The 23,121-nt window shown below is 41.0% G+C and overlaps 1 protein-coding gene across 1 annotated transcript; it reads right to left on the bottom strand.

Moving 5' to 3' along the window:
• Window positions 1–3,175: 3,175 nt before the first annotated feature.
• On the bottom strand, window positions 3,176–23,092 carry EAF1 (ELL associated factor 1). Its single transcript, XM_083825893.1, has 6 exons — window positions 22,960–23,092; window positions 19,516–19,610; window positions 16,169–16,305; window positions 13,404–13,570; window positions 6,899–7,129; window positions 3,176–4,907 (listed from the first exon to the last, which is right to left on the bottom strand). Exons 1-6 carry the CDS (start codon window positions 23,060–23,062, stop codon window positions 4,861–4,863), a joined length of 780 nt encoding a protein of 259 aa, XP_083682019.1. The 5' UTR covers window positions 23,063–23,092; the 3' UTR covers window positions 3,176–4,860.
• Between the last annotated feature and the right edge of the window lie 29 nt (window positions 23,093–23,121).

The following is a 23,121-nucleotide window of genomic DNA, read 5'->3' as shown; positions in this document are numbered from 1 at the left end:
TTAGTAACGACTTTTATTTACAACAGTGATGCTTGGTGAGAGAGCACACTCAATACAAGCAACAGCAGCTTGAGGTATTTCCCCCTCACACCTTGCCACTTTTTTTGTTGGTTGTCCAGCTTAACACTGTTTAGTCCTCATGAAGGCAAAGCCAACAAGGGGGAGGAAGATGGGTCTATTCATGAGGTCTTGGTCATACACATTTAATTTAGAGCAAGGGTAAATACAGCTAATGCATTGGTAACACTTCAACATCCACCCCTTTTCCTGCAAAATTCCTGCTGGACTTTGGCTGCAGAAAGCACATGTGTGCTAGAAATAATGGAATTACAAAACCAGGAAAGGGAGTGTAAGCAGCTGGAATAGGAAGAAATAGCTAAACAGATGACTTCCAATTTATATGCCCACCCTTCTCACGTAAACCAGAGCTAGGATTCAGTCAGCTTATCTTGAGAACAGGATCTGGGTGTACAATGTGCACTGACGTTCAGCTAGCGTACATTTATATGCCTGTCCCAATGGTTCCCCAACAGCTTCCGTTTTTAAGGCAAACAACACCACTTTCATTTTTCCTTTCCTATTTATGCATTTGTGTGTGTAAAAAAAAAAAAGTGAATAACCAGGTAGATTTAATGTTAATCATTCATCATTACCAGCTGAACACGAGACCCTTCAAGTTGCTAGCACAAGCCTTCATCCCACCAAGATGGCAACTCGGCAGCTGCGTTATCCATGCAAACTCCATGACTCAGCTGCTAGCAGGAAATGCATAACACACTGAACAATGAAGCACAGGCAATTACTGAAAATAAGCGTTCTCCATTACAAGTAATTCCAGGCTACATTTCTCTTAGCTTCCAAATTAAAAAAAATAAGAAAATAAAAGCACACACGGATTGTTGAACTTCATTTTTATTCAGATAAGTGGACTTTGAAGGAGAGGGGAAAAAAAAGTTTATAAAGCTTTGCAGAGCAAACTAATTTTATACATAACTACAAACAGGCATATGGTCAGTCTGTGATAAAGCAAACTGTGCAAATCAACCCGGGCAAAATACCTTCAGAATAGGTGTATCACTCATTAGTGAAGCTTGGAGCTATTCCGAGCAACGCTCAACAAAACTGACCTTCTCCCATCAGCCTGCCTCCTCAACAAAATTGGCACAGCCGAGACTTGTGATGGCAGGGGGATGCTCTGGTGGAACAAGCAAGAGTGATGTTGCATGTCCTATCAAATTCATGGCTCTCAGCTGGGGCCTGGGACACGTTTTGCCCAGAGTTCAGCTGCAGGGACAGCAGCTGTGCCTGCTGGGCTGGGCAGCTTGGCCCTCAGGGGGACAAGGGCAGGTGGAAGCCTTTCTGTCCATGACTCAGGCTTCAAACATGAGGTTGGATGCTGGTGCAATCATATTTTAGGGCACCTGAGATGGATGAGATGAGTGAAGTTGTCCCCTTGTAAGCTCAACTTTTATATTAAAAAAAATAGTAACTATGTTGTAAATTATGACAATCTAATTGAACCACTTTAAGTCATTATTGACTATTAATACAAAAGCAATTGTAATTACGGGAGAAATCATAAGCAGGCCGTGTTTGCTGGTGGAGCTTTAAGGCAAGTCAAACCACTGCACTGGATGAAGTCACTGAAGAAGAAACCATCACAAACCGAAGCTGTCCTGAACCACTAACCTCACCGCAGCCAGCAGGCAGCTTTCCCTTGAATGTGAAATATTTACTTAGTTCCAGTTCATTCTGATAATTGCATTCCATATGCACTGTTTATTCCCATTTAAACTAATTGGCATATAAAAAGTGTTCCTACTTTGTGTGTAAAAAAATTAGCCTAAGGTGGTTAAGATCAGCTAGCACTAAAATCCTGCAGGAGTAGAAGGTACCAGAAACTCAGGAACACTTAATTTCATTAAGAGGTTTTATCAAAACATATTTTAGTCAACTTATTTCTCCAGCACATTAAAGATACTGCCAGTCAACTAATTAAAAGAATTCTAAATAACTGCTTTTCTGCAAGTTATTTCAATTCCCATTTCCATCTGAATAGAACTTGCTGCAAATCATGAACAACAAAGAAGTAATATTTATAATTTCTCAGCATACAAAACATCGAATTTCAGGAGCCCCCAGTCAAAACTTCAGGCTGGCAATGGCTTTACCACACACATACATTTGTTAAAAAAAAACAGAATGGAGAGGCAGCCAGACTTTGTGACTCTGCGAGTTGCCTACTGGTCTCCACATGGCTGACCTTCACCAAACATGCACCACGTACCTGCGAGAAGGGCAGAGATCCCAGAAAGCTTCTCAGGGAGGATGCCAAGAGCCACTCGTGCCACAGCGGCAAGGAGGGGACGGGCTGTTCACACACAGGGACTGGCTTGCTTATGCCCACGAGCAGGCTGCAGGACACCACGTTACTCACCAGCCCCATGCCAGAGCCTGGGTGAGCAACACGTGGCTGAAGAGCTCACAAACCAGAGGTTGGCCAACCCTGACACGACGCCTCTCCAGGGGGCACAAAGGATGACCAAATGTCCTTCAGAAGCGATATGCAATCCCATGAAAGTTGGTTCATTTGGTCACCAACAGATGTGGAAGGGAAGAAATCTTTTAGGGGGGGATAGCAGGGAAAACATGACCTCAGTACAAACAAGGCAGAAACTTACTGTGTGAACAAAGCTTGCCCACTTGCTGATTTAAACCATAATTCACATGGTGATTCGAATGAACGTAGCCTGGTGTTGTCTTATCCTCTTAAGAATATTCCGTATATTTTATTTACGCAGAATTAGTAAACTTCCTATGACTTGTCCTGGCATTCAGAATGCATGTGAAGCCAGTGAAGGAAGCAATGAAAACATTACACTGCTGCTTTTCCATTTAAGCTCAAGTAATAACGTCAGCAGAACTCAGCAATAAGCTTCAGTAATGGGGAAATGGTAACAGAAATGCCTCCCTACTCATTCAAATCTTAAACTGGGAAGCCAGGAGCAGTAGTAGCATTAATTAGACTGCCAACTACCATGCACATCTCCTGCACTGAAGTGTAAAATCCCAGAGTGGTACAAGCTTGTTAGAGCACAGCACTTTCACTCTCAGAGAAGGAATGGGGAAAAAAAACAACGCAAACAACAACAAAAACACAAAAAGAGATCAATTGTGGCTTTACATCAAGTATATTTCATAATTGTATGTTAAAATATGTACCCACATCATAAAACACTTTAAAAAAAGAAGTATTTTTAAATGTATGTACAATAATGCAAAAATATGCCTAAATATGTATCGAATGCAAAAAAAATAAACCATTTAATAAAATCTCCCTTCCAATGTCCCCCTGCTCTTCAATACCTTAAAAAAATGAAAGTTTCCTGTTTCTTTTCCTCATTAAAGAAACAGGAGCTAAAACACAAATGATCAGACGGACAAAAGCAGTGCAAAGCAGACACTTAAGAATGGAGAGGCATCCAATTCAGCTTCATGTCCCCCCGGATTACACCACAACTGTGGTGTCACTTGGCCTATGTCACTTAATTTGGGGTTTAAAAAGTCAGCCTTGTGTTCAACCTTAAGAGGCTGCCTGTGGCACTCATTTTCCATTGGAGCAAAAAAAATAAGTTAATGATAATCCAGCTAAGCACCCTTTAAACCCCCTTAAACAGGGGTGAATTTCATCGTAGGCAAATATTTCTTGTTCTGTGTCATCCTGCCAAGCACGGAGATCACATCCAACAAACGATACGGACTAAAGTCTACCTGGACAACTGTGGTGGGAGAGAGACTTCTGCTGTTACACAGTTGCTTAGTCATCTCTTCTTTCTGCATCCTTTAGGAAACTGCAAACAAGGCTCTGGTCCTACAATTTCATTAAGTCCAATATCCTGTATTTGTGACCTTGCAATTTCACTGGCAATCAGGCTCCTAAGATTTCTGAAGATCTAGGTCTGAAGGTCTGGATTAAATGAGATGCTTCAGTTGCATAAGAAAATGCCGATCTGGTTCCTGTTCGGTGTGTTCAGGTGACTGATGTAGATCCTTTATCTTACTGGAGTAACTGCCCTCAGAGTACAGTTCGCCCGTATAACTGTTTCGCCGTAACTGAAATATAGCTCTTCTCTGAGAAAGCAATCTGAAGGGGTTTCAGTATTGCTCCCCTTACAAAAGATGGCAGGAATTGAAGCTCTGTTTCAAAAAACTGCTTATAAGGCACTGGTGCAGCAAGGTTTGTGACAAACATGGTTTTATGATTTTTCCTTTCCAACTGTTTAAAAGCATGTCCATTAAATCAATCATAAATAGCAATAAAAACACATTAGAAAAGTCCCAAATCAAATAAATCAACTTAGTGTTGAAACTTAATTTATAACAGTCCCACTTCAGTGCACACTCTAGCTCCTGCATTATTATTATTATTTTTTTAAATCTCACTGTTGGCTCATGCTCACCCTATATACAACCCCCTCGCCCCCCTCCCCCCTCCCTGAAGACACACTGGGCTGATTATCTTCTGAATATCTTCTACAAACAAGAAATTTTTAGATGACATGATGAAGTTACACATTAAAGCTTACAGATGATGAACAGACTGGAACATAGCGCCAAGTATTGGCTTACCTACTGTACATACCTATTTAAAGCTTTTAAAGAATAAGAATATGGACAAAATATACACTTGATTCACAAAGTAAAACAGACCTCGACATCCCATATTTTGCAGCGTTATACATTCCTTCTACTAAAATTCCACGCGTGGAACTATTCCTGTGCCAGATCCTCTTTGTAAGCAATTTGATCACTTCAAGGTAAATTAGTTCTTCCATGTATAAAACAGCAAAAGTTCAGCCCCTAGTCATCACTGTCGCTCCCAGACTCACTTAACTGCAAGTCGTTTCCTTTGGAAAACAAAAAAACAACAAAACACAAGAAGCAGGTAGGCGTTAATTCACATTTCACTGCAATGAAACCAAAGAACAGTTGCATGTACGCTGGAAGATTTAAGAACAACACAAGAACTGAATGCGTCACCTCAGTCTAATGGAATTGCTCTCCATGCCCAAGAGCACCAAGAGCTGCATCATGGCCTGCTCCAGGCCAGACGGAGCCTCCTCGGCTCCACAGTCACTGAGGCTGCTCCCTGTGGGAGGGCAACACTCCCCTTGCTAACAGCTGCAGGAGGAGTTCACAGCCTCCACCCGGCCAAGCTCCTGTGCATGGCTCCAGGATGAGGCACTGGGGAATTCCCTGGCTTTCTTGACCCTATTAAAATAGATTTCTGTTGTTGTTGTTGTTTTAAGGAGGATTGGGTAGCCAAGGCAAGGCCTCCACGTGTCAATAAGGCGGCAGGAATGTTAAAGCTATTGCAACTCAAGGCTGCTGGCTGAACTGAGCTGACACAGGGTAAGAAGGTAAAGGAAGGCCAAGGGCACCCCTCCAAAGTGCAGAGAGGACTGGATGTGGACCAAACCTCCGGTCTCAGAGCCCATCCTGCAGAGCATTTGTGATTTGGGGACAAAGAGGATGTAAAAGGGTGCAATAATCATGTTTGTGTGCTGGTAACTGAACCTAGCCCCTTGAGTGCTCTCCCCTGACCCTGCCTCAAACACAGGTCCTTGGCAGAGCAGGTATGCAACAGCTACGCCCTGGATTTCTTAATCTCCTCTCCCCTCCTGGGGAAATTTGGGTTAGGGTCACCAGTGACTTGAATACTCAAGGTCAGGCAGAAATCACTGCCTAAAAAGAAAAGTAGCTACCTCAGGAGCTACCTCAACAGCTCCCAAATCCTCCTGGGGTCAAAGGTTTCTTGAAATTTAGTGACCTATGCAGTATTGCAGTCATGGCCAAAAGAAGCAGGGTAGGCGCAGCTCACACTCAGAAACAGGGACATGAAAAGAGTCCCACTGACGCTGCTGAACTTTGGAATTCACCCAAGGGCCTCCTCTAGCATACATTACTGACAGAAACACTGACTGGCCCCTCCAGTTTTCCAGCGAGCCTTTTCAGTATTGTCCATATAACATCTGAACTTGTCCTCTGGAAGCTGGAAACCCTGTATTTATCTGCATTTAAACTCCACCAGTTCACTGTGCGTGGATGCCAAGAGATGTACTCAAAAACGCCTCAGGAGGAATTAAGAACAATTTATGATAACTAAGTTCTAGTTTCATGTAAATGCACTGAACCTGATCTAGCAAAAGGGAAGAGCAACACAGATGTATACCGTCTGCCCAGAGAGTCCAAAATGACAAATACTTTTTAAACGATGGAGTGAGTTTGTAGTGATTCAGTGCCTTCAAACATTAGAGCTGTGATGTTTTTAAGTGAGTATTTGGCAAACATTCAAAATATTCAAAACATGGTATTCGTGAAAACACAACTGAAACCAGCACATTATAGAGCAAATACTCTGACAAAGCAACACTGCTAATAGCAAAGCCAGAGAGACTGTGCATTTGTGATCACAGGACAGCCTTGTGTCATTCACAATTCTCCACAGGCCTTTCACCGACACATGTGTCAATCCCACTATTTATACCTAATCTGTGTTTTCACACTAAAGTAATTCCCATCCTCCAGTGCCCCATATCCCCTGCACTGATGCTCTGCTACCCACTCTTTCCAGCTGGAGGCCTGAATCAAGGCTCAGCATGGTCGATGGGGGCCATCACACTGATGCCCACAGGCTCTAGACCAGACTGCAGCAATCTCCACACCTTCAGATAGGTCTCAGCCTTCTGTTCAAAAAATCTGTCCACATATTTCAGCCAGCGCACCTCCCTGGGACTACTGTTCGGCCAGCTGCACTTCACGGAGTTAGCTTAACGTGCTAAGAAAATGAGTGCTCTCAAGCAGGTTCGGCAGCGATAGGACGCAAGCCTTTACTTACGGAGCGTGTTCATGAGCTGATTGCTTCCTTGTGGCCTGCTGGTGCCGTTAGCAACAGCATTCCTGTTGTTATACTGCTGGTGCGGTGGCTGGGAAGGGGAAACATGTGCTGGCTCTTCCCCCTCGCTGCTGGAGCTTTCATCTTCGCTCCCCGATGAGCTTTCTGAATCCGATGAGCTGCTTCCACTGCTGCTGCTCATCTGCTCGATAATTTCAACCTCTGCTCTCAGCTCTGAAAGAAAAGGACATTCATCTGGTTGAAACCATGAATAGGGCCCCACGGAATTTGGGCAAAGAATGTGAAAATGCAAGAGTTTTCTTGAGCATAACTTATCACATCAAAATACCTCACATGAAAGAGCACATTTAAAGAGCAGCAAAGGTTAGTATTGTAAAACCTTCACTTACTATCTATACACTTTACGCTCATGAAAGCACTTCCTGCCTCTGTATTTAGAGCATATAACTTGTGGAAAATAATAAGTAAATAAATTTTCTGATTGAGTTTTATAGGCCAACAGCAAGCCCCTTCTTTTTTAAAAAAAAAAAGAACAAAAAACTTTTAAACATGCAGGAATCTAAATTCTGTTAGACATCACTGACATTTAGGCCATTTAGGCTTTTGGAAAATGCAATGAGAGAGAGAGGCCACAACAGAAACTGCCTTAAGATAATGTATGAAACTGCTCCAGCACAAAGTCACACAACTCATTCTAAGCAAACTTGAGAAACAGATAAACATCAGATACACTTTGCAGTGGAGCAGATGAGAATACATGAGAATATTCACATGTTGGACTCGTAACAATACCATAACCTGTTACAGAGCTTACAAGTAGCCAGGAAAAACAGACTATTCTGAAACTGGGAAGTCATTCAAGTCAGCCACACCTCACTTTAGGGTTGCCAGTGCAAAGAAATAGTGGAATACCATGACAGCCTCATCAGCAACCGTTGATGCTGGCTGAACAACCGGTTACCAAACAGCCATTAAGGTAAGTCACCCCAAATCAATCCACATTGTTAAATTTGTCATAATTACAAGTGTCCCAGACACTATTAGAGAACATTTTTTGTATCCACCCAAAAAGTCAGGTATCTAATGACTCAGTTTACATGGGAAGGTTTTCAAGAGGGAACCATATCCACACGCATGCCATACAAAGTATGAGAAACACTCAAAACGTAGCCCATCATTGTGGCAGTAGCTCTAAACCCACATGGCAAGAACTCAGTGCTTGCCCTGGAGAACCCACAGGCCAAAGAGACAAGAATGAAAGAAGTGAGAGACAACACGTGTACTATCGTCTCTACCCAGCAAATGGGGAACTGACACCAGGCAAAATTCACCTTAGATCAGGCTTGCGAGTTATTCAGAGTGAGATGAACCCCAGCTTCTCAACTGGGGATATCCTTCTTGATATGGCATAACCAGATCCCTACAAAACAAATCCTTCCTTTATATAAAAATGGCACCAATTTCATTCTTATTATCTTCAGTTTGTCCAGGAGCAAGTCTGAGCAACTGGAACTTTTCTCTTTTTAAAAAAGATCTGTTTTCCCTGGGCTGCTTAACACTTGGGAGTAACAAGAGAGTTTTCAGTTTCCACATTGGAGAGAGTTCCTCTAGCTTAGCATGTATTGGTTTGAGAAATGAAGTTTTCTTTTGCCAATTTTAAAACTCCAACTTTTCAATTTCAAAGTTCAGAGCTCAATTTCAAATGTTATAGTTATATTGAATGAGAGGCATATTGAAAAGGAACAACTATGTGACTAACTCTGGCTGGGTATGTAGGGATAGTGGGGCTGTTCATCCAACTTACTTCCTGAAGGTAGATCACTGACTAGACCACCTGTGTTTTTTATGCTTTATTAGTATGCCAGGCAAAGTTTACCCTTTCATCTTTAAGACATAACATGAGAGACTACTAGAAGAGGGAGGAAGAATATATGATTAGGCCAACAGAAGATACGATTTTGTACTGTAATGCCTTTCTCCCTCTGTCCCTCCCAACACAGCCTTGCAGGCCTTAAAAAATCCATTTCATGGCTAGAATCTGATACACATACAAATGAGCACTTGCAAGTCACTGCTCTCAGCCTAACCATATCTAAGATTTAAAATTATAAACATTCTCTGAGTTCAGGACTAAGAAAGTCATAGGGGAAAAGCAAATGGGGAAAAAAAGCTCTTTCCCTTTTTATATATATATATATTTTTTGTTAAAATGGTGGTGAAAGGGAAAAGATGCAACAGGAAACACACTCCAGAGAACTAGAGGAAAAAAAAAAAGTCTGAACAAGTTTGAACTGCGTACAGTAGGTGAGGAGGTAACTGAAGGAAGTGATGCAGGCCGATGGGTGAGAAAGCAAGATTAGAGTTGGGATTATGAGGAGTAAAAGGACAATGTCTTGGAAGAAGTGGTAAGGCCTACCATGCTGTAAGTGCATAGGGAAAGGAAAACAGCACCATCATGAGCTTCAAGGAGTAGGAAGCAAATGGTGTTGTCCAGGACAGTGGTTAGGGATGAAAACTCAGTTCTGACGCCATTTTCTAATCAACTTTTGCCTCACAGAGGCTGTTCCTTCACTTCCTTTCAGGTGTCTTGCCTCTTAAATCCTTGAGTCTAGAACTGTGAATGTCTAAACTATGGGCAGATGAGAAAAAACGTAATTGTTTTCACAAGTGTTATGGTGGCTGCTGCATCATTAAAAGTCTCAAGCACAACTCCAGCAAGACCACTAAGAAAGTTTGTTCAGAGCCCTCGTGTCAATGTGCCAAAGACAGTGGTTAAACCAACAGTGACACCAAAGCCTCACAGGAAGAACACATCTGCTTTAAAACTGTCAAATTTTGCATTTCCAATTTGTCTGTTATGCTTAGTGCAGTTACAAGTATCGAAGCCTTGGCTAAATGCTTCCTTGCGGTGCCTCCAATTAAAATAGTTATGCGTGTATGTGTGTGTACATATACCCTCAGCTGAACAATGAAAAAGTCAGATCACTTTCTGCTCCACAAGATCAAACACCTTGTTGACGAACCTTTAAGGCTTAAAAGATGACAAGAGCCAGGATGTGCCATAGTTAGTTTTAAGAAAGCTTTTCATACAGTATGTTTTTGTACATTTACTTTAAATGAGTCTACATAATCTGAAAAGCCTGACATTGCCACGGGAACCTTAACTTCTGCATATTTCATGATACCACTGTAGGCTTTCTTTCAGGAAAACAAAACAGCTTACTGTCTTATACTGGCAGTCCGTGCAGTTTTAGAGTAAGAAAAAAATTTAAGGTCAGAAATCATCATAGAAATACAGAACAGCCTTTCTCAACAGGGCTCTTTTTTCTATGTATTTTGTATCAAATGTCCTAATCTCTTTCAGTAATCATGGCTAAGTGTTCTTGCCTCTTCTCTCAACTCCAAAAGGCTATGCAGGATTTTTAACTAGAGCCCTAACCTTGGGCTGCAAGAATACCAAGGGCTTTTGGAAATAAAGTCATTCAGCTTTATGAAGAATAAGGCCGTATGCTCATAGCAGAATAATCACTGTTAATAATGGTATGCAGGGTGGATAGAAATCAACTTGATACTGGCATTTTGAGTATGCAGAGATGGCAGCTAGAAGATGCAGTATTTTACAGTGAAGTGCAAATTTGATTGAGAAGTCCTTGAGAGACAAATACTGTTCTATGGAATAATACTTGCAAGACTACAGCTGCATTTTAAATAAACAAGACCTGCTCAGATTTTTAAGCACTGAATTTATAGTTTCCAAACCAGAAATACATTTTGGTGTTGTTTCAGGTACCGCACAATCAAATTACGCCAATATTATTAAAAACATTTCTGTTGAGGTCAAATACATCTGATAAATGCCAGTAGTTTCATGAACATAAATGACTGTATTGTGGTGTATGTGTCCAAATATTCACTGCTTAATGAAACGTGATCATATGCAGCCAAGTCTTTGAACAAACAAGCTCTTACCCTCTCTGTTGTTCCCTTCAAGCAGGAAGACAATATAAAACCTCGCACAGGAAAAGACTCTTCTAGTGTGGGACCCTAGAGACAGCCTCCCAAAGGTCTCCTGAATGGAGGAGAGTACAGGCTCAACTCCCACGTGCTCTGCTTCTGTCCTCAAGCACTGCTGTTTGGACAGCTGTGTAATGGGATGGATGAGAGGACTGACTTACCTGGAAGTTCATTTCCCAGCTCATCTATAAGGGGAGCTGTGGGAACACACAGCTGAGGGTAGTGGAGGTAAGCAAAAGCCTGCACTGAGGTTTGCTTAAAACCATCGTTAAACATCACACGGGCTATGCGTCTTCCCACACCCTTGAGTAGGGCATACTGGGAACAAAAAGAGTGCCATAGTGCCACAGAGATGTTTTCAACCACCTCCTCTGAGGACTGTAAATTCTGTGCTGTGTCCATTGAAGAAACAACACAGAATTTCAGCTTTATGTTTATTTTTCTTTTAATAGAAAGGAGCTAATTCAACCAAAAGGAAAACCATTGCTTGACTGGAAAGAACAAAGTCTCCAGTGCCACTAATTCCTTTAACTTGCATCTTTATGGCCAAAGACTTTTAAGTTCTGAAGAGACTGTCTCACAGCTTTTACATTTAAGTTTTATTATTTTCATTGTACGATGGTGCCATTTTAGTTCTACCTTTTCCAAGTAGTTTCTCATGACATAAATTATTTAGTAATGCTGACACTGTAGATAATCAATGATTATTTTCAAGGGTACCAAAAGCTTGAGGATTGCTTAGAATTAAGAAATGCTTAAAAAGTTAAAAATAATATATACCATAAGCAGAAAGAAAACTGCCTGGGTATTTTTGCTTTCTTGCTTTTTGGACCTTGAAGAACTCTCTGTGAAATGCCAACTCAACATCCTATTTTTAGTATGAGTCAGGTGTTGTTTGGCTTGATTTTGGAAACCAAACTCTACAGGTTATTTGTTTGGAAGTACTTCCCAATAAAAAACAATCGTGGAAAAAAAAATCACTACAACAGTTTTAAATGATGTGACTTATAATTTCAGACCACTAGAAAATGGTCATTGCAGAACAGATGTTTCACTAGACAAATATAAAAATTCTGTTGTGACAACATGACCTCTATAAATTGCTGTAAGCATGTAAAAGAGTGCCCACATGGTTAAGTAGCTTATTATACATCACGAGTAAAGACATTTAAACTTTACAACTGACTGAATTTTTAAGTTGACATATAACCTGATATCTTTCTCCTTACCTATTGCATGGAAAATAAAAATGGCAATGCAGCTAAGGGAACTGTAGCTAACAAAGTCTCAGGCTTCGATTCTGTCTGCTGACCAGCATCCAGGTATTGCAAATACTACTGCTGTGAAAGCGTGAGACCAGTCAGCACCTATACAGACACACAGACAGCTTAGCTGTAAAAGTGTCACCCAGTGATTACCAAGAACTGAAAACAAAACAAAAACACAACATCAAAACCTGCTAAGCTCTTAACATAGGCTGGGAAATTAATATAGGTTAAGTCTGCAGGCAAAAATAGCTATATGGGACAAGGAAAGAGACCCAGAAAGAAAATACTAGACAGAAAGAACAATCTTAAAATACACCAATTGTGTCTGATGCCAGACAAGAAATCCAAGAGAACCAAACAAAAATTTAAATTTAAAATTATCCCCATTCTGACTGCATTAACCACAGCAAAATCAGGTATCACACCAGCATGAAAGGAAGGACTTGGGCAAAGAAAGTGAGCCCTGCCCACAGCGCAACACTGAAGCAAAGCATTGCTTGAGCAGGAGACAGAGTTGGGCCAATAATCCCTTGAAGTTCTTCAAGGCTCTTGAAGGGCTCTTGAAGGGTAAGTACAGCAATTAAATGGCAGGTGTGATAAAAGCCAAAGAGGAGTGGTTGTGGTAAAGGAAGCTGTGCAGTTGTTTTCTCTCTCATCCCTCCCCTATTAGCACTGCTTGGCATGACACAGGCTCCAGGTCTCCTGATGGGGTCTCAGCCACGGAGCCCTTACATCCCCCTAGCAAACGGCTCCAACCTCACTCCATACAGGAACAGTTTGTTTTTTTTTTTAAACCAAGTTACTTGATTGCATAACAAGATCTTGGATCAGCATTTGTTGTTGTTGTTACCTAAGACACCCTTTCAGCACGTCTAGTATTCAGCTGCCCTAGCTTCTACCTTTTGAATCCACACCTATTATCTTCTTCTCAGAACAGATAAATAGTTTAGAAGAGAGAAAATAACCTGGAAGGAAGAAGCGCTCTCACACCAGAGAAGACTGCAGTGTAAATACCTATGCTGGCAGAAGAGAATAAATAATTCATTAAGATACTTTAGAATGAGATATAAAGCCAACAAACCAGCTGCCAAGTATCAGCTTTGAATCCCTGAGCGTTCTAACGTGTTTGTATAAATTGTAAGTTATAATTTTTATACAAGAAAGAAAGCTGACCAAAGCCCAGGAAACTACAAACCCTTCTTTACCTCTCTTAATGTCATCCAGTTGAGGCTCAGGTGAAGGGTTATCTTTCAAAGGAGAAGTTTTAGGTCCAGTTGCTGGCTTGGTTGGGGCTCTGAACTGTGAAGGAGGTTGAGAGGCTCGGGCAGATTGTTGTTCTATTCGGGCTTGGATCTTACTGCTGCCCTCTGCTCTGAAACAAGAACCAGAGACATTCAGCAGGACTGTGCAACTGTGTTCAGCTTTTTCAATATCCTTGTGCTAATGCATGATGTGAGACTTCCTTTTGAACATCACTCTACATTGCTTTATAAAGCTGAACAGTGAATGGCAGGTTTCTGTATGCAAAGCATGCTTTCAACAGCAAATCTGCATACTGCATCCTTACAAAATGTATTTTCAAACCCAGACGTTTTTCAGCGTTGCCAAACTCACTAGCTGAAGAACAATGAAGGCTTTAATTTAGCCATTAATAGTTGTATTGTTAAAAAACAATTAGCAACCTATATCAAAGAAATCCACTCATAACAAAATCCTGCTTAAAACTATCCTAGCAAAAGAAACTATTTTCTCACTTGCAATTGTACAGTCTCAAACTGAACTCTCTTAGAGGTCAACCTGACTGGAGCAATCAGTTTTAGTGATAAATACAGCATGCAAGCATTTACCCCCTATTTTTCATTCACTTGCAAGCAAATAAAAGTGATAAAAAACAGTTAAAGATATTTCCTTAGTGGAAAATCCTCCACAGAATAATGTCAAGCCTAGCTGTTCGATCCAGCTCAAGTGCTTCTTCATTTTTCTGAATCAATGATGTGATTCAGATTGTAGAACAGTCAATTATCCTTGGAAGAAAAACAAAGCAAAATGTATTCAGGTCCCTCTATGATACACCATAATGAGGTTAAAGTATGTAGTGTATTTGTCACAAAGCCTTTGGGAATATGTCTGTATGTGGCATAGCGCACAACCAGCTCACATGGACATTAAGAGCTCAGTTTTGCTTCTAGGATGGTCCCAGATCAGTAATACGACATTTTGTGCCTGTGAGCTAATCCCACCAAGAAAAAAGTTAAACTAGCCCATGTAGAACTTCTTGGACTTCACCTAAACCACTTCTGGTACCTGAGCTAGTACAGTTAGTGCTAACTCAAGCATCTCTCAGGATTCTATGATTTTTTCTCCGTGCCACACTGAATGACAGATGCAACCCCAAAAACCAAACACAGAGCCACCTCTTCACTCATCGTTGAAATGCTGCCTTTAGATACCACGTTAATACACTTTACATAGTCATTTACAGTAGAAGCAGGGATTTGGGGATATACTCACTGTCTCCTGTGAAAGATAAAAATATAAAAGCAAAAGATTGTTTCCAGTATTAATCATGCTCTTGGAACTACAGAAGCCTTTATGTAGAAAAAGTGCAATTACTTCCCTGGGAACGTAATCAGGATGTTAACACTAATAACTCTGCTCCCACAGAGTGTCCACAGGTCGTTAAAGATCAAAGTAGCCATGAAAAAAATGCCGCTTCTGAGCTAGAATACTGAATAGCTTTTAAAAAAATCACCATTCCTCAAAACATGAGTCTCCAATTTTTTTCTACCCTTCCTCTGCTTAAGAAAAGTTGAAATACTTTAAGCCTTGAGAAAGCCAAAACTCAATGGATCCTAAACACCCCATTGAACCCAAGTTCTCCTTGCATTTCCGTGCTTCTTTCTGATCTAAGCTTCACCCAGACAAAGTCAGCAGAACTTAAATTGTTGGCATTCCACATCTCATTTACAATGCGGTCATATCCACTGGACAAAATGCCTTGCCTCTGAATGCCACATGGATGAGTTTTCACATCAATGACTCAGAGTGTTACAATCCATTTACCTTTAATTCAAGGTGGTTTTGGGCAAACTTCCAGCCAACTCTTGACAACCTGCAACCCACGTTTCTATTAGCTTTAGCAGCTAAAAGCTCAACACTGCAGTAAACTGTTTTTTTTTTTTTAAACACATCATACTTGTAAAATTGTTTAAGAGCTGCTTCTTCATGAGACATTTGAATAACTGCTTTCTCTTTAGATCTCAAAAACCTGTGGCTCAATGGTGCTGAAAGAACACTGTGCAGAAGCTTCAGGCACTTGCAGTGCAGCAAAATTACTAAAAATGTTTCAACCGCTCACTTTGTAGCATTTGTGCAGTGAAGTCAGAATATTGGGTCAGAAAGGATTTCTGGCCTCAGCAATTCCAGGCAAATCCTCACAACCACTATTCCCTCAGGTTTCTTTTCCTCTCTTTAACTGGAGGCTTTGGACTTTTTCTCTGCTCAGTATAGCATTGATCCACAACGATGAGGAGTGTTTCTTACACCTTAATAGCATATTATTAAAGCACTATGACTCCCACAGGAAGCTGTAGGGAACAAGCCTATAAAGTCCAACAATCCTTTTGACAGCCTAGTATTTCCATCTTCTATTTCAACTAACCAGAGATTCCTGAAACACATCCCATCTTTCAGCCAGCTTCCAAACCTTCAAATCATCAGAGGTGTTTCATTGCAAACTATAATTATGTCCTTTCAGCAGCTGAGAATTTACAAATTCTTTACTCTTGGATTCACACTCCCAACAGCTATTTGCATTTTTGGCAAGATAATGGCCACGTAGAGCCGATAAAGTTTAGTAAGCAAACATTACTACAAAATAAAAGAAAACAGGGTTCAGGTTTGAAAGATGGTCTGAGCAGGAAACCAGCAAAAATTTGTCCTCTTAACTTAGCCCTGTCACCAGCTTTACCTTGTTTTCTTGACTTGAATGCTGCTACTAAGTTTTTCCAGTACATATTCCCCAGTGTCATGATTGATAATAAGCACACAGTCCTTCTGATACGGCCTTTTATTTCCTTTAAACACAGTCATTGGAGGAGTTGAACCCTGGTATCAAAGAAAGAGCACATATTTATTTGGTTACATTCCCCTAACCACAAGTTTATAAACACTAAAACAAACGTATGTATGTATTCTTCTGACTAGGAGGCTAAGTAGCTAATAATTAGTTCTTTCAGAAAATATTCATTCATGAAAAGGGAAAAATACAGTTAACGCAGTAGAATCAGATATTTCCTCACAGCAATATTGGTGCCTTTCATCATTTTAAGTGTCTCTGCAGTGACAAAACATCATCATCTTAGTTGCCATTACTTACAGTTCTCCTTCCCAAAACGGTAACAGAACTGAATTTGCATAGCTGATTCTGACGAACGTCAGAAATTTCTGCTCAAGAAATCTTGGGTTTGGATAAGAAATAAAATTCTAACTACTCATGTAGCAGAACTACTGCCTAAAGAAATATGTGGTCAACTGAAAAATAATTTAAAATGCTTTGTATTTATTCTATCAAATTAAAAAAAGAAGGCAGTATTTTCATAGTTTTACAAGCAACTGTCACAAACTATGTAAGAGCAGCTGCCTTCTTCAAACTCAGATTAGCACGTAGAAGCTGAGCAATTACACCGAAATGTTTTTTCAAAAGCAAATGGGGTATTTCACTCCTTCCAGAAAGTCCTCAAGTCCATACAACACTGCATAGAGCCATATAAATCCAATGGCTTAGACTGAGAAGCAATAAAGAGAAATTCATGTGGTCTTCTGCACTGGCTAACAGATATTTCTGAGATTAAGCTACACTGCAGTTTATTCACACAAAGCCAGCCCGTACACCTGGCTTTGGGGTTACAGGAGGCAGAATCAGTTATGGTCTACCTGCACACAGCAGCATGGACACACATCTGACCATATCAGATAGGATATGTTACTCTACAAAAAACACAGAAATAAGACTCAAAGCTGAGAACTTTCTCAGATTTCTCTGTAACGTAATGCTATTCTACAAAAGAAATTAAAAAAAAAAGTTTATTCATATGCTTCTTCACACATGCAGCAGGAAGGCAACCAAAATCAGGGACAAGAGGAGTACGTTTTATTCTGAGCAGAATAACAATCAAATTTTATCCACTCAGAATTAAATTCCTGTTCTCAATACTGCTAATAAATACAGTATGTTTGAATCTGAAACAGTTTCAGAATAGTAAGGGCAAAATATCTGAATTCCCAGCAAAGAAAGCGTAAGATATACAGATGTGATTCAGAAAACATCGGTCTCATGAAAGTCTAGTCTTCAAAGGCATTTTACATTTTTATCATTCCTACATTTGAGAGAGGAAAATAACATTTAAGAGAATAAAAAGCAAGCTGAAAGTCAAAGCCAGCTCCCTGTTGACAAGTAAGTCAGGAAACATAAAACACAAATTTAATGAAAAATGATCAAAGTTTGTTGGCCATCATTCTGCTACCTAGAGACCTAACTCAGAAAAGACTGCAATTTTGGCTAAAAAATAAGCAGAAATGGAAGCCCTACCTAAGCAAACTAACAGTCCCACCCTATTACTTAAAATTAAATCTTTAGGTTTTATGTTATTGCCTAAACAACACTGGCTTACAGATTCTGATGATTACAGGATAGAAGAAGGCAGATGGAACAGGTGACATTTAACCAAGTTTGTTAAAGCAGATTTAACCCTTCAAGTATAGAGTTTTTTAAAACAAACAATTCCTTTCCCTAACTAAGACTGTTTATCATATGTAAAAGCCACAAGTAGAAATAGTGTTTAAGTTGCCCAAGTGGCAAGGGACACAAAAACATGTCCACTGAATAAATCATCAAACAGAGATCTCCTCAGGGATCAGGCAATTTCAAAAAACAAGACAGAATCTGAATTCTGTCCAGTTGTTAGACGGCTCAGAAGCAAAGCAGGATCCAAGAAATTCAGTAAACCTTGTAAGGATAAAACGATCTCAAAACTTTTCACGCTTCTTTACCATAACCCAGCGTTTCCCAGCTCTTTCTGCTGAACATACACACCGCTTCCATGGAACAGCATACACCCAGGGGCTGCACTTAGTGCAGTTAGCTCTTACCCCTCTGGAGCACAGTACAAGCCGAAAGCCACTCATACTCAGGGGAAGACAAACAAATTAAACTCGTCAGTACAGAGATTTGGAAAGGGACGTTACAAGCGATGTTGTTCAACACAAAAGATGAATGAACAACACAGTTCCCAGTCAAAGATGAACGCCATTGCTATTAAACATTGTTGCCTGCTCCCTAATAGCACTACTGAGCTCTTCACTTTTATAGACAAATAAAAGCACACAACCTTATGCAGCACTAAACGTGACCAAAGCCATATAAAAAATAGGAGTGGGGGAAGCAGGTTAAAGCCTCATTCAGTGGGAATTACCACAGAACCTTCACCTACCAATTAAAAACACCAACATGCTAGAAAAGACACCACCACGAGGATCTGACACATGGCTTCTAAACTGCCAACCGCTCCCCTGCAACCACCAAACCTATCTGCATCTGTGCATTCTGGTTTATTGGCTTGACACGTAGCATTAGCTTCAGCTAATAAACAAATCCGGTTCCAGCACGTAAGCACTTTCTTTTGTTTTGGGAAGGCAGCCACCGAGCCTTCAATTACAACACAACTGCATCTATAAACAGTTTGAGCACTTGTTTTATTGCTGTTTGACCATCATCCTCGCACAGTATCTTTTTATGGCATAATTTGAGGAGGAAGTGAATGGGAAACCACTTCATTGTCACTCAGTAGAAAATTCCCTCTCGCTTCCATTGATAAAACTCAAGGCAGGGAATGGTCTGTGCTATCTGTACATGTTATTGTAATCAACAAGCTCACGGGCCTACCTGTGGCTTCTGAACACCACACCTTGACTAAACCCGAAGTTACTCTGCCTTTATTCTTTAAGCTGTAGCACTAAAACGGATGGAAACCACCCTAGAGCTTCAGCTAGTAGGAAAAGTCTTCTTGTTAATCAAGTAATAACAGGAAGGAAGGAATCAAAACAAATGAACAAACTGGAACCTTACAAATAAAACCCTAAACAAAGATTCAATGGTATAGTCCTTCCCTCACGTACCATGCTGTGAGCCTGGCTGCTCAAATATTGAGTCCACCCGTTTTTACAAGGATGAAAAAGAACATATACAGTAGACAATCTATGTTGCAAAGTTCTTAGAGTAAACAGGGAAACATACAATACCACATGTAGCACACTTACTGGAATATGTGGCAAAGTAATGGTTACATCGTCTCCTTTACCAACTTGGAGCTCCCCTTCACAAGATGTATCGATCGAGGCCGGCTTAAAATCATCTAAAGAGAAAAATAATGGTGATTATGTTTCCAAGAGTCTTGAGCCCTCAGAATGCTGCCCCGTAAAAAGTCACTGCACATTCACTGTGATTACAGGGAATGCTAAAATACATGGTAGTGTACAGCAGGGGTATAATAATGCACCGGTACAAAGCGTCTGTGCTCAGAGCCCCAGCCACGTGATGATACCAGACTCTAAATTTGCTTTTTAAAAGGAACCGGTTTCTGGACAGTGTTTGAAAGACCAAAAGAAGGCTTCTCCAAAGCCCAGACTTTTGGTGATATCTGATGTTGCACACAGGTGTAAAACTGTGCCAAGCATCCCAAAGGAGTACGCCAGTTTCAAACCTGAGGACTGCATCTGTGGCAAAGACTAATTTAGTGAGATCTGCTCATTTAGCCTAACTCTTATTCCTGACTACTAACAGACATCTTGCCTTCATAACACCTCCTTAAGGTTAGAGGAGACCTTGGAGGAGCTCCACACAAGGCCAAAGCCACTGTGGATGGAGAATATGACTAAGGTGAGACAGTTAAAGCTCTAAAGTAGCCCTAGTCTAAAAAATTTTGCTGCACTGTAGAGAATGCTGTTTCCCCCGAATAATGCACTTCTGTTTAGTATATTTATTTAAACTAAGAACATTTTAACTTAAGTATGTTCCCCTCAGTAATCTTGTCATGCTGATGAGCCATAAAAAACATGCAACGTTTTGACAGAGGATTTAGACAAACTGAAATAAGATCGGATACATTTTTAGGTTTTCTTTGTTTTGGTTTTACTTTTTTTTTTTTTTTGTATTTTAAACAACCTTCCATTCAATTCTAGCATTTCTGGATATGAAGAGGTGCAACTATATTCACAACCAAGACATTTAATTACTGCATTAGTTAAGACACTAATATCTCAGGAAAAAAAGAAAAAAAAAGTAATTCCACTATGAAAAGCATATTTGCAGGGAAAAAAACAGCTTGTAAAAAATTCTCATTAAGGGGACGTTAATGTCTAATTGAGTTTTACTTTGACAGCACAACAAGCAGAATTGGCCACACTTGACTTAATCTTCATGCCTTAACTGCCAGACCAAATCACATCCTTCATTTTCATCTGCACAGTCTATTTCTAGCTATTGTCACCCACCTATTTTATGTGCAAGCTTGCTAAACAAAACAAACCAGCTGTAGAAGAGTAAGTGTCGTTGCCAAAAAGGGATCTAGAGTTTCAACAGTACAGTCACTAAATGAAAAAGCTCATCATATCATGCTTCTTTCTTAGGTATCAGTAAAACAATGTTGCATATTTGCTAAGAGCAACTAATTGCTTTCATTTAGAAAGCTTATTAGGTGTGCATGGATAATTTTGTTGAAATGGAGTGCACATATGTCTATCCAAATGTAACCACAACCCTTTTTTCCAAAAGTCAAATGTTTTTAGATGTTTTCCAATGATAACCCAGTTTTTCAGCATAGAATTTCATAAACATTACATGAAAATAATAAAGTATTTTAAGAAGGCACAGACAAATTTAGCCTGCAAAATCCTCTTACTGTAGTTTGCGTGAAGAGGATTACAGGAATAATATTGCACTTAGATCCCAGATAAATCATTCACGATCAATGTCTAGAAAAAAAGTTTTAACCAGAAAAATCAAGAGAGAACCCACTTGAGTGTCACTGACTGAAAATACAGCTCATAAAAAACTCTTTGGAAATAGAACTGCACTCTTTCAGTTGTAGTCTGGAGTACTTTGGCTTTGCAACCCCTTAAGAACATGATCAGAACTCGAAAGCACTGTCAATACTAGAAATACACTGGATTTCTATCTGGATACAGCTTGGGTTTAATTCATACAGTACCAGACAGCAACCTCAATCATCTGATGGTCGGGCTATTTGAAAACTTAAATTTATAAATGGAGATTTGCTAGTGTGTTGGTGCTGGCTAGAAGCCTTCAGTATTATGCATAAGCAGCTAAATATACCGTACATATAGGATGGTATTCCTTAACATGGTGTAATTATGCATATCAGAGGGGTGAACCACACAAATTTAAGTGTCGATGCATTAGACGGAGGCTCACTGGTTAGGGAAATAGCTTTGCTTCAATCATTGATCATCTTCTTGAGTAAAAGCTCAATCTAGAAAGTTGCTCTTTCCAAGTCTCGCTCGGATGAATGATCTCACTGAAACTAGGTACTCACAGTGCATGACAACAGGCCATGACACTGTGCCTAGGATCATGCATCATATAACAAAATATCCTATTACTGACTGTACAAGTTTCCCACTTTAACACACGGCTACTGAAATATGACTTCAGTATTGCTTTCACTTACTATTGGTGATTAACTACTTATTTTAAAAGCTGAACTCATTTAGGGGATGAAATAGTGATTTCCTTCCCCACAGAATTCAAGTACAGAAACATAGTGAGCTCCCCTTCAGAACCATTTCCTAATATGAAATAAAATGCACCCATTGCTGGGAACGAGCAGTTAGAATGATATCTGGTGTCTTAAAAGAGAACACCAACAAAAACTGATTATTATTCCAAAACTCTCTTACTGCTTAAGACCTTGCCTCACGCTTCGTCTCTGCTCTTCAGAATTACCATGCATGTGGCAATACCGTATGAGCCTGAGTCATTTCTCCTCGCTTTCCTGGAAAGTGACTTAGTATCTAGATCGCTAGAGCTAGCGCAGCCGGGGAGGAGGTTGCAGGGTTACGCGTCGCCTCGTCACAAGCACAACCACTGAATTTCAAACTGCGGATGCTCTGGCTGCTGACAAGCCGGGCTCCTCTTCAGGCGCTCCTGCCACGCAGGACGAGCCAGGCGGAGGCCCGCAGTGACCTGTCCTACAACTGCCATTAAAAAAAATAACCAATAAATAATAATAAAAAAGCAAGCCAGCCAGCCCCTCACGGAGGAGGTATGGAAAACTTCAGCGGGCCTTCCCCAGCCTCCCTCAGACAAAGTTTATGGGTGCTGCTGGGTGCTTCCCTCGGGGACAGGGGGACCTCGGGGGGAAACACGAATGGGGGGCAAGGGGAAGGTGGCATGGGGGAGAGAGGGGAAGGGAGAGAGGGGAGGCGAAGCTGACAAGGTGAGCAGGGAGAGGTGAAGCAGGGGTGGCTCCAGAAGCCATGGTAGGGGGGAAGGGAAGGGAAGGGAAGGGAAGGGAAGGGAAGGGAAGGGAAGGGAAGGGAAGGGAAGGGAAGGGAAGGGAAGGGAAGGGAAGGGAAGGGAAGGGAAGGGAAGGGAAGGGAAGGGAAGGGAAGGGAAGGGAAGGGAAGGGAAGGGAAGGACGGGGCTCGCCCGGCGCGGCGGGCGGAGAGCGGGGCGGCGCTCACAGCGGATGGTGTGGAAGGAGGCCTTGGGCCGCCGCTCGAAGCTCTCTCCCAGCTGCAGCGGGTGCTCCTCCTTGTCCAGCAGCGGGTTCGCCGAGCCGTTCATGGCCCCGCCGCTCCCTCCCTTCCTCTCCTCCGCCCCGCTGCGTGCGCCGCCGCCCCGCG

The sequence above is a fragment of the Anser anser genome, assembly GCF_964211835.1.
Source record: "Anser anser genome assembly, chromosome: 2".
Taxonomy (NCBI): Eukaryota; Metazoa; Chordata; class Aves; order Anseriformes; family Anatidae; genus Anser; species Anser anser.
Note: the sequence above shows the minus strand (reverse complement) of the source record. Positions and strands in the feature narration are given on the sequence as shown.